The sequence below is a fragment of the Heterodontus francisci genome, chromosome 1 (assembly GCF_036365525.1).
Source record: "Heterodontus francisci isolate sHetFra1 chromosome 1, sHetFra1.hap1, whole genome shotgun sequence".
Lineage (NCBI taxonomy): Eukaryota > Metazoa > Chordata > Chondrichthyes > Heterodontiformes > Heterodontidae > Heterodontus > Heterodontus francisci.
Window position 1 is genome coordinate 46,275,091 of NC_090371.1, and position 12,596 is coordinate 46,287,686.

Here is a 12,596-nt window from a genome sequence, read left to right on the forward strand (position 1 = left end):
TGCTCCGCTGTAACATCTGGCTTCCCTCTGCTGCAGTGGAAGGCTTTGGCACAAACTGCAGATCTCTCCCTCAGGAGAACCAGAAGCCTCAGTGATAGCTGCTGTGAGATGTATAAATGAGTCCCGCACTTCATTTGACCCACCTCCGTTCCTGCCCCCACTGGCTCTAGGTGGTCAAGCCCAGTTCCTGTTTCCTGCCTCCATGGCAAAAATTCAGCCCTAAATGTAAGGTTCATATCATCCACTTCCATTGTGAAGACAGATGCAAAGTATTCGTTTTTCTGTCTATGAAAATTTCCCTTTGGAACCTTAAGAGATCCAACTTTTTCCTTGGCAAACTGCTTACACTCTATTTATGTTTATAAAATGTTTTAGTATTCAGTTTAATGTTGCCTGCTAATCTTTTCTTGTAACCTTTCTCTGCTTCCCATATAAACTTTTTTAATTCACTCCTGTACTCCTGATTTTTAACTGAATCTTGCTCCTGGCATTTGTCATAAACTGCCTCTTTTTTTGTTTTGTTTTTAATTTTTTATTTCCTTTGTCATTCCAGGTGCATTATCTTTGGATGTTGTACCTTTTTCCTTCCAAAGGAATATGCCTAGTTTGTGCATGTACCATCTATTCCCTAAATGCCTTCCATTGCTCTATTACTGTTTTACCCTGATAGCTTTTGCTAATCTACCTGTGCTAGGTCCCTTAAATAAATTAGCTCTTCCCCCTTTTGAGTATTCTGACTTTTTTTTTATATTTTCTGTTCTCTATCCATAATTTACTCTCAGCCAGATTATGTTGTGGTCACAGCTAGATCTGTTTTTAAAAAAAAAAACTCCATTACCCTACTTCAGTTCCCAAAACCAGATCAACACTGCTTCCTTTCTTGTTGGACTAGAGACCTATTGATGGAGAAAGTTCTCGTATGCACACATCACAATTTTTTTTCTCCTTCCCTATCCTTAGCACTGTTTTGCGCAGTCTATATGAGGGTAATTAAAGTCTCCTAATATTACTACTCTATTTTTGTTGCATGCTTTTGAAATTTGCCTGAAGTTTTGCTCCTCTATCTCCTGCTCACGGGAGTTCTAAAGAATTCCCAGCAATGTAATAACTTCCCCCTATGTTCCTTAACTCAAGCCAAATAGATACATTTCGAGAACCATCTAGTATACCCTATCTATTTAGAAATATTTCATCATAATCAATACTGCCACACCCTCTCTTTCCTTCTCTTTTTATTCCTGAATACCTAATGACCAGGAATATTAAGTACCCATTCCTGGCCATGTTTCTGTTAATGTAACCAGATCATAATCCCATGAAATAATTTTTGCTGCAGTTAGTTAAACCACGGACATTGACATTGTTACGACCAGGTGAGAAAGGTGTCTGTCTTTTACTGTCTTCACCTGGTCTTATTGTAACAGGGTTTGACTTTAAACACTCTGTTTTGAATTCCCCCTTGCTGAATCCTTGTGTACCACTTTCCAATTATAAGGCAAAGAAATAAGCACACCAGGTTTTCTTAGGTTTAAAGAAGAAAAGTGAAATTTATTAAACTTAACTCTGATTTGGTTAACGCCTACTGATGCATGCAGCGCCCCAAGCTAGCATGCATATGCAATACCCACATGCAAATAGAGACAAAAGAGATGAAAAATAAAATGGAGAGGTTTGAGGCAATCTCTGAAGAGGGTTTTTTCTTACTGTGCTTCGAGCTCGCTGTAGAATCCTTTTTTGTAAGTAGTCTTGCTTTTTGTTGGGGCCCAGTATTCTTCTTAAAACTTGTTCACTGTAGGAGACTTTTCTCTCTTGGGGTTCATATGTCTTCAATGGATTCCAAAGCTGGTGAGAGTGAGAAGAGAGCAGACAGGAGAGAGGTGTTCTCAGTCCAGGAGCAAACAGCTTTCTCAGTTCAAACTTCTATGGCCAGTTCAAATTCAAAAAAACCAACAGCCAGTTAGTCAAGTGACTAAACTGGTCTGACCACTTCTGTGTATTGGGGAAGCAAGGACTGGGTCCCTTGTTCCAACACTGTCTGCTAGCATGCAAACATCTTTCCACTCAGGGGCTTGGCACTTCCTTGCGATAGGCCCTCTTTTCTTCCCAGCCACAATTTTAAGTTTTAATGTTCATGTGGTCAAATAGTGTGTGCCTCAGGCTTGGCAGTGGGGGGCATGCCTGACATGAGGTGAGAGTGACTGCCTTTGACATCAAGGCAGCATTTGACCGAGTATGGCATCAAGGAGCCCTAGCAAAATTCGAGTCAATGGGAATCGGGGAAAACTCTCTGCTGGTTGGAGTCATACCTAGAGCAAAGGAAGATGGCTGTGGTTGTTGGAGGTCAATCACATCACTGCAGGAGTTCCTCAGGGTAGTGTCCTAGGCCCAACCATCTTCAGCTGCTTCATCAATGACCTTCCTTCAATCATAAGGTCAGAAGTGGGGATGTTTGCTGATGATTGCACAATGTTCAGCACCATTCGTGACTCCTCAGATACTGAAGCAGTCCGTGTAGAAATGCAGCAAGACCTGGACAATATCCAGGCTTGGGTTGACAAGTGGCAAGTAACATTCGTGCCACAGAAGTGCCAGGCAATGACCATCTCCAACAAGAAAGAATCTAACAATCTCTCCTTGACATTCAATGGCATTACCATCGCTGAATCCCCCACTATCAACATCCTAGGGGCTACCATTGACCAGAAACTGAACTGCAGTAGCCATATAAATACTGTGGCTGCAAGAGCAGGTCAGAGGCTAGGAATCCTGCGGCGAGTAACTCCCCTCCTGACTCCCCAAAGCCTGTCCACCATCTACAAGGCGCAAGTCAGGAGTGTGATGGAATACTCTCCACTTGCCTGGATGGGTGTAGCTCCAACAACACTCAAGAAGCTCGACACTATCCAGAACAAAGCAGCCCGATTGATTGGCGCACCATCCACAAACATTCACTCCCCCCACCACCGACACACAGTGGCAGCAGTATGTACCGTCTACGAGATGCACTGCAGCAACGCACCAAGGCTCCTTAGACAGCACCTTCCAAACCCGCGACCTCTACCACCTCGAAGGACGAGAGCAGCAGATGCATCACCACCTGTAAGTTCCCGTCCAAGTCACACACCATCCTGACTTGGAACTATATCGCCGTTCCTTCACTGTCGCTGGGTCAAAATCCTGGAACTCCCTTCCTAACAGTACTGTGAGTGTACCTACCTCACATGGACTGCAGCGGTTCAAGAAGGCAGCTCACCACCACCTTCTCAAGGGCAATTAGCGAGGGCAATAAATGCTGGCATAGCCAGTGATGCTTACATCCCATGAATGACTTAAAAAAAAAAATACACACAATTTAATACCTCCTTCGTTGCTAGCTATTTTCCTCAATCTGGTTCCTTTTAAATTTTAAGATATTTCTCATTTTACTTGTATTTATATATATCTCTCTGTCCTCTGATCTAATTTCTGCTCCTTTCTGCAATATTCTGCTTCCCCTCCCCCTGCCAAATTAGTTTAAACTCTTGCCAACACTATTAGTTAACCTCACCAGGTGCAGTGCAACCCATCCATCTTGTACAGGTGCCCCTTCCCCAAGAACTGGTCCCAATGTCTGAAGAATCTGAAACCCTTCCCTCCTGCACCACTTCTTCAGCCATGCATTTATCTGCATGAATATGCTGTTTCTTTGTTCATTAGTATGTGGCAATGGCAGTAGTCTACTCTAATTACTTTTTTGAGGAACCGTTTTTTTTTTTTCCTGGCTCCTGAAACTCTATGAAGGACTGCAACACTTTGTTTCTACCAACATCATTGGTTCTGACATGGACCATGACTTCTGGCTGTTCCCCTAACCCTCAAAATGTCCTGATCATGCCTGGTGATATCCTTTACTGTGGGACCAAGGAGGCAATGTACCATTCGGGAGTCACATTGTGGTTACAGAAACACCTGTCTGTGCCCCTAACTATTGAATTTCCGATGACAAGTGCATTCCTACTGTTTTCATTATGCCCTGTGTGAAGTCAAATTTCCTGCCTGGGGTTTGATTCTTACTGCATTCCTCTAAAGAGTTGTCATCACCCACTCCCTGCTGGTATTCAAAACTGATCAGCGAGTGCTACTGTTTTGGGAGATTCTTGGATTACCTGTCTTGCACTTTCTGTGGCAGTAGGGTGACCACCTCTTGAACTGTACGATGCTGGAAATTCCCAGACTTCCAGATGTACTGCAGTGACTCTAGCCCCTCAGAAACTCTGTGCTTGAGCTCGCACAACTGGTGGCACCTCCTACACAAGTGGTTATCCAGGACATTTGAAGTGTCAAACAGGATGCGCAAGCATTGGGACTCTGCTGGTCTGCCATACTAGTCAATCCACTGGCCTCTAAACCACTAAGAGCCCACCACTAAAACACTTAACCTGAACGCTAAAAATCTAAGACACTGATGTCTAAGGCAGTAAGAAACTAGCCTATAAAACCCCACAAGACTGAGCTCTAAGAAACCGCTAAAAGACTGAGCTGCTAAAATAGTAAAAAAAGAGTTAACTAAAAACATGGAATGGATATGTACAATCTAAAAGCTATTGGAAACTACCATCAAGTGAAATCATCAACAACAGTGAAAAAACAAACAATACAATGAAACAAGATAACATCAATCCACTCCCTCTGCAGCACTTTTGAATTTAGTTTAGTTTAGAGATACAGCACTGAAACAGGCCCTTCGGCCCACTGAATCTGTGCCGACCACCGAATCTGTGCCGACCATCAACCACCCATTTATACTAATCCTACACTAATTCCATATTCCTACCACATCCCCACCTATCCTTATATTTCCCTACCACCTACCTATACTAGGGGTAATTGCTAATGGCTAATTTACCTATCAACCTGCAAGTCTTCGGCATGTGGGAGGAAACCCACGCAGACACAGGGAGAACTTGCAAACTCCACACAAAATTTCTTTCTCTATTACGTGTTCAGCTTGCTCTGACTGACTTTCTGCTCCCTGTTCTCATATTTTTATCTGGTGGTTTACCTTTGCTCACTCTCACTGTCTCTCTGCCACCGCTTCTGTGGCTTTTATCTGGTGGTGTCTGCTCTATTTACTCCTGCTCCTGTTTCTTATGCTCTTGCCCTCAGGCACGCTCCCATCGCTCTAACTGACTCTGCCACTGGTTCCCCTGCTTTTATCTGTTGGCCTCGCACTGTTTCTGCTCTCACTGACCCTCTGCTGCTGGTTCTCCTGCTTTTATCTGTTGGCCTCTCGCACTGTTTCTGTGCTCACTGACCCCCTGCCGCTGGTTCTCTTTTATCTGTTGGCCTCTCATTGTTTCCCCTCAGACTTGCTCTCACTGACTCTCTGCTGCTGGTTCTCCTTCTTTTATCTGTTCGACACTCGCGCTATTTTTTCTCGTGCTCACTCTCTCTACTCTACTCTAACTCTCATCTCCATACTTTTTCAGCATCTCCACAAGTTGGAAATCATCCCAAGCCTGTGCTCGTTAACCTAATAGCTTGTTACGAAGTAGGTGTCTGGCAGCAGATTATCCTTTCAACCAAAATGAGAAGAAATTAGAGAAAACACTTTTTTAAAGGGATATTTATTTATCCTCTACACACAAAAAGTAATTTCTCAGTTTTGAATTTAACGTTGACAAATATCACTGTGTATGCTTGAGTGAATAATCAAACACCCAGAGGCTTTAGTATTTTTGGGTGGCGTGAGAGGCTTGTCAGCATAAGTTGGTTGGACTGTTGAACAGAGAAGTTCCTGATTTACATTTCTATTGTAAATGTTAATTGATGAATGTGGATTATTTATCTGTTAATTTTCTGTGTTGTATTCTGACCTTTTTTCATTTTCTCTGAACAGAAATCTGACCCGATGGTGTCTTACCTTGAGTCAAGCCAACTCTCTATCCAAGTCTCCAAACATGCACAATAGAATGTGCATGAAGGCCCACCCCTTCCCAAATGGCCTGGCTGAGAATATTAGGCACATTTCCCCCTTGTCATTCGTCAGGAGGTACCTTGCTGAGAAATACGAGTTGGATGTTTCCGAGGCATGTGAGATCTGATACTTTGGACCCGATGGCACAGGCCCCAATATCCTGGTTGACTTTGCTACGGGAGTTCAATACCTGAACGGGATAAAGGACAGTGTTGCGGCAGGTTTCCAGTGGGCAATCAAGGAAGTAAGTTCTGGCCGTGCAAGGGGAGAAATATAAATTAAATTGAAGAGAATTGAGTTCCAATTTATTTATACACATGATAGTGAGAATGGAAGAGATCAAAGCGGATACTTAATTGGTTAAAATTCTGACCATGCAGTCGTGTACACTTCTGTGTATTCTCTGATAGTCTACACTCTGAAATGGCTGCTGATAGAAAACATGTAGCTCATGGGCCTCTGTGCTCTGACTTGTGAACATGGAGGATGATAATATGCTACAAACAAAATATTAGGAACTCAAAATACATTTGCTAAATCTGGATCTAGCTTATCAATCTTTAAATAATTTAACTTGGCAGGAGAACCCTTCATTTCAATCACTAAAAATCACAGTATTCTGACTTTTATTTCTAGCATTTTTCGGGTTGGTTCTAATTTCATAATTTAGTAATTAGTAAAATGTAATGTTCAGTGTATATTTTCACACTATGCCCTGTTGAGTTGTGAAAATGCCCATTTGTACACTTGCTATGTAGATTTTCAATTCATAGCTTCCTCAGTAGGGGTTATTGTTTAAGACATAACAAAAACTAATGATACCCATTGGCTATAAAATTGTTTGGAAAGCAAATTAAATTCCCGTGGTTTTAAAAAAGAAACTTTACCCAACTATAATGGATATTTTTATCATTTATAATCCATCAGTATAGTTGTAGATTCTTTCCTCTGAACTTGAGTTGTGTCAGGAGAGAGCTTTTATTCATTGTTTCTGCCAAACTATGGCATGCCGTATGTATTGTATTTAAAATATGTGTAATCTCCTGAGTGATTATATGATTCGAGTCCTGCAGTGAGAATCTCTGGGCCTATAGTTTACTCTTCTCGCATAACATGAACATGGTTGTCAGCTATGGTTCTGTTGGTAGCACTCTCGCCTCTGAATCACAAGGTTCTGGATTCAAGTCTCAGTTCAGGGTTTGAGCGCTAAAATGAAGGCTGACACTCCAGTGCAGTACTGGGGGAGTGCTGCACTGTCGGAGATGCTCTCTTTCAGATGAAATGTTAAACCGATGCCCCATCTGCGTGCTCAGGTGGATATTAAAGAGCCCATGGCACTAGTACCGGGGAGAGAATAAATCCAGGCTTGGGGGCAATTCACTTACCTGGAGGGAGTCTGGAGCGGCGGCAGACCTGCGAGGAACCTACCTCCAAGTGCTGGAGTTTGAAGAGGAGGGGGACAAAACATCAAACTGACATCACAGGAAAGCAGTGAGTTGATTGGCTGGTGAGTATTTGCTGCTTAGGAACTCAGTCTAAACAACTGGGAGTTTAAAAAACGTTAAAAATATTATATATTCATAAGTAACAAGTGGGTAGCTGGTGAGTCTTATCTTCTATTAAATGAGGTTTAAATAATTTTTATTTTTAAATAAGATCTATTACTATTGGTGATGTCATTACTATTGGTAAGGTTTAGTAGTGGTAGGGTATATTAGTGGTAAGGTAGATTAGTATTAGCAGTAGTAAAGTTATTAATATTATTGTAAAGGTTTATTATTATTGGTAGGGTTATTAGTATTAGTAGTAACTGGGTTTATTAGTAGCAGGATTTAATCGTAGTGCCAAGGTTACTATTTAATAGATAAAAGAATGGCAGGGCTACTCCAACCTCTGCAGTGCACATCCTGTGCTATGTGGGAACTCCAGGACACTTCTCTGGTCATGGTAACCATGTATGCAGGAAGTGTCGTCCATTGCAGCAGCTTGACCTTTGGGTTTCAGAACTTGAGCAGCAACTGATGACACTGCAAGGCATTCATGAGGATGAGAGCTTCATGCATAGCTCTTTTATAGATGTGGTCACCCCGCAGCTTAAGAGTATACAGGGAGAGCAGGAATGGGTAACCACCAGACCGTTAAGAAGAAACAGGCAGGTAGTGCAGAAGACTCCTGAGTGCATTTCGCTCTCCACAGGTATTCAGTACTGAATACTGAGGACGGCGATGGTTCATCTAGGGAGTGCGGCCAGAGCCAACGCCATAGCACCATGGGTGGCTCAGCTGCACGGGGTGGGGGGGGGGGGGCGCGGGCCACAAGGAAGACTGAAAGAACGATAGTCAATGGTTAGGGGAATAGACAGGTGTTTCTGTGGCTGCAGACGTCAATCCAGGATGGCGTGTTGCCTCTCAGGTGCCAGAGTCAAGGATGTCACTGAGCGGCTGCAGAACATTGAGTGGGGAGGGTGAACAGCCAGCAGTTGTGGTTCACATTGATGCCAATGACGTAGGTAGAAAGAGGGATGTGGTCCTGCAGAAAGTTTCCCGAGCTAGGTAAGAAATTAGCCAGCAAGACCTCAAAAGTAGCAATCTCCGGATTACTCCCAGTGCCATACGCAAGTGAGTACAGGAATAAGATAGATGAATGCGTGTGGCTGGAAAGTTGGTGCAGGAGGGAGAGTTTTAGATTCTTGGGACATTGGGACTGGCTCTGGGGGAGTTGGAACTTGTACAGACCAGAAGGGTTGCACCTGGACAGAGCGGAACTGAGTTCCTTGCGGGGGGACTTGTTGGTGCTGTTGGGGAAGATTTAAACTAGTTTGACAGGGGATGGGAACCTGAGGATAGACTCCGTTGGGATAAAATCAGAAATGAAAATGGAAGGCAGAACAAAGGTTAGAAAATAAAAAATAGTTTGGCGGTGCTCAAGGGTGTCTACGTCAGTGCAAGGAGTATAGCAAATAAAGCAGACAAGCTGAGGGCACTGATACATGGCAGTATGATATTACAGCTATTACAGAAATATGGCTTAAGGAGAGACAGGAATGGCAGCTCCGTGTTCCTGGTTACAGGGTTTTCAGACGTGATATGGAGGGGAGGTGGCAATTTTGGTCAAAGAAACAATTACAGCTGTGAGGAGGGATGATATGTTAAAAGGTTCATCAAATGAGGTCGTGTAGATCGAGCTAGGGAACAAAAAAGGAGCAATCACACTGCTGGGAGTGTACTGTAGACCACTGCCCACCCCCACAAACAGTCAGAGGGAGATAGAAGAGCAGATATATAGGCAAATCTCTGAAGTGCACAAACAATAGGACAGTAATAGTAGAGGATTTTAGCTACCCCATTATTAACCGGGATAGTTTTAGTGAGAAACGTTTCAGTGTGAAATGAATAGAGGGAGCAGAATTCTTGAGATGTATTTAGGAGAACTTTTTTGGCCAGTATGTAGCCAACAAGCGAGGTTGCAGTTTTTGGAAATGAAGCTGGGCAGGTGGAAGGAGTGGCAGGGAGAAAGCATTTTGGTGGTAGTGATCATAATTCAGTCAGTTTTAACATAATTATGGAAAAGGACAAGGATAGAACAGGAGTTGGAGTTCTCAATTGGGGCAAGGCCAATTTTTCTAAGCTGAGGAGTGATTTAGCGAAAGTGGGCTGGAAACAGCTAATTGAAGGTGAATCAGTCAGAGTAGTGGGAAGCATTCAAAGGGGAGATTCAAGGGGTTCAGAGTAAACATATTCCCACAAAGAAAAAGGGTCAGATGGCCAAATCTAGAGCCCCATGGATGTCAAGGACTTTACAGGGTAAGATGAGGCAGAAAGGAAAGAACAGGAAATGCAGAGGTTATAGAAAGAGAGGAACTTAAAAAAAAAAAATCATCACTAGGGAAAAAGTACTGAGCAAACTATTGGGATTGAAGGCAGACAAGTCCCCAGGACCTGATGGCCTACATTCTAGAGCCTTAAAGGAAGTGGCAGTGGATCCATTGGTTATAATATTCCAAAATTCCCTAGATGTGGGAAAGGTTCCAGTGGATTGGAAAAAAGCTAAAGCCTTCTTCAAAAAGGGAGAGAGGCAGAAAGTAGGAAACTACAGACCAATTAGTTTAACATCTGTCATTGGGAAATTGTTAGAATCCATTATTAAGGAAGTAATAACAGGACATTTAGAAAGTCAAAACGCAATTCATCAGAGTCAGCATGGTTTTATGAAGGGTAAATCGTGTTTGACTAATTTGCTAGAGTTCTTCAAAGCTGTAACAAGCAAAGTGGATAATGGGGATCCGGTAGATGTTGTATATCTGGACTTGCAGAAGGCATTTGATAAGGTGCCGCACAAAAGGTTAATACACAAGGTAAGATCACATGGGGTTAAGGGCAGTTTATTAGCTTGGATAGAGGATTGGCTAACCAACTGAAAACCGAGTCGGGATAAATGTGTCCTTTTCTGGTTGGCAAGATGTAACTAGTGGGGTGCCACAGAGTTCGGTCCTTGGGCCCCAACTATTTACAATATGTATTAATGACTTGGATACAGGGATAGAAGGTATTACAGACAAATTTGCAGATGACACTAAAATAGGTGGGATAGTAAGTTGCAATAAAGAAATAAGAAATTTACAAATGGAAATGGATAGGTTAGGTGAATGGGCCAAAATTTGGTAGATGGAGTTAACGTGGCTAAGTGCGAGGTTATCCACTTTGGTCGGACAGATAGAAAAGCAAATTATTATCGAAATGGAGAGAAACTTCAGAATGCTTCGGTGCCCTTGTGCATGATTCACAGAAAGCTAGTATGCAGGTACAGCAGGTAATAAGGAAGGCAAATGGAATTTTGGCATTTATTGCTAAAGGAATAGAATATAAAAGTAGGGAAGTGTTGCTGCGACTGTACAAGGCATTAGTGAGACCGCACCTGGAGTATTGTGTACAGTTTTGGTCCCCTTACTTGAGGAGGGATGTAGTTTCATTTGAGGCAGTTCAGAGGAGGTTCACTAGATTGATTCCAGGGATGAGGGGTTTGTCTTATGAAGAGAGATTGAGCAGTTTAGGCCTTTACTCTCTAGAGTTTAGAAGAATGAGAGGAGATCTAATCGAGGTATATAAGATGATTAAGGGGATTGACAAAGTAGACGTAAAGAGGATGTTTCCTCTGGTGGGGCAATCTAGAACGAGAGGTCATAGTTTTAGGATAAGGGGTAGCAGATTTAAAACAGAGATGAGGAGAAATTACTTCTCAAAGGGTTGTAAGTCTGTGGAATTCACTACCCCAGAGTGCGGTGGATGCAGGGACATTGAGTAAATTTAAGGAGGAGATGGACAGATTTGTAATTGGTGAAGGGTTATGGAGAACGGGCAGGAAAGTGGTGTTGAGGCCGAGATGAGATCAGCCAAGATCGTATTGAATGGCAGAGCAGAGGGGCTGAATTGCCTACTCCTGCTCCTAGTTCTTATGATCATGTCCAACACCGAGAACTCGATACTACAGAAAGCTGATAGCTTTCCTGATTTCATCCCTCCACTTTTTAATACTAAGAGAGGGCATGAAAGAATATTTGCAAGCAAAATCAAGGTGCACCCAAAGATGTTTTATCAATACATTAAGAGTAAGAGGATAACTAAGGACCGAGTAGGGACCAAAAAAGTAACCTCTGTGCAGGGGTGCAAGATGTTAGTATTGTTCTTAATAAATACTTTGTGTCTGTCTTCACATAAGAGGGAGACGATGCAGCTATTGTAGTTAAGGAAGAGGGGTGTGAAGTATTGGATGTGATAAACATAGGGAGAGAGGAAGTATTAATGGGATTAGCATCCTTGGAAGTTGATAAATCACCAGGGCCGGATGAAATTTACCCCACTCTGTTAAAAGAAGCCAGAGAGGAAATAGGCAGAAGGTCTGTCCATTATTTTCTGGTCCTCACTGGATACAGTGGTGCTGGAGGATTGGAGGACTGCTAACATTGTACCTCTGTTTAAAAAGGGAGCGAGGGGTATTCTGAATAATTATATGCCAGACCGTATAACCTCAGTAGTGGGCAAATTATTGGAATCAATTGAGAGATAGGATAAAGTGTCACTGAGGGCACAGATTAATCAAGGATAGTCAGCATGGATTTGTTAAGGGAAGATCTTGTCTGACTAAAAACAAAGTGCTGGAAATACTCAGCAGGTCAGTTGAAATTTGATGCTGGGTCAGTTGAAATTTTCAGGACTGTGGTTGATATGTTTTTGTTCAGTGAGGGAATCACAGGATTTGGAGCCAAGATGAGTAAATAGAGTTGAGCCACAGTCATTTATGGCGCAGAGGAGGCCATTCAGTCCATCAAGTCCATGTCAGCTCTCCACTGAGCTATGCAGTCAGTCCCCGGCTCGATCCCTGTAGCCCTGCATTTTTTCCCCTCTTAATTGTCTAATTCTCTTTTGAAGGCTTTGATTGAATCGCATTGTCTGGTATTGCATTCCAAATACTAACAACTTATTTGTCCTCATGTCACTTTTTTGGTTCTTTTGCAAAACACCTTAAATCTGTGTCCTCTGGTACTGGATTCTTCCATCAAAGGAAACATTTTTTCCCTATCTACTCTGTCCAGACCCCTCATGATTTTGAACACCTCTTATCAAATCTCCTCTTCACCAAGGAG

At 42.7% G+C, this 12,596-nt stretch overlaps 1 protein-coding gene and 1 non-coding gene across 2 annotated transcripts in view; both read left to right on the forward strand.

Moving 5' to 3' along the window:
• The window catches only part of LOC137380447 (elongation factor 2b-like), a 37,508-nt gene that overhangs the window by 18,249 nt on the left and 6,663 nt on the right, over window positions 1-12,596 (forward strand). The window contains exon 4 of the mRNA XM_068052771.1: window positions 5,879-6,200. Coding sequence (XP_067908872.1) covers window positions 5,879-5,886 — 8 coding nt within the window. The 3' untranslated portion in view covers window positions 5,887-6,200. The remainder of the gene's footprint in view (window positions 1-5,878; window positions 6,201-12,596) is intronic.
• LOC137377691 (small nucleolar RNA SNORA5) lies at window positions 6,332-6,465 on the forward strand. Its single transcript, XR_010976463.1, has one exon. It is a non-coding gene; the product is annotated as a small nucleolar RNA SNORA5 (small nucleolar RNA).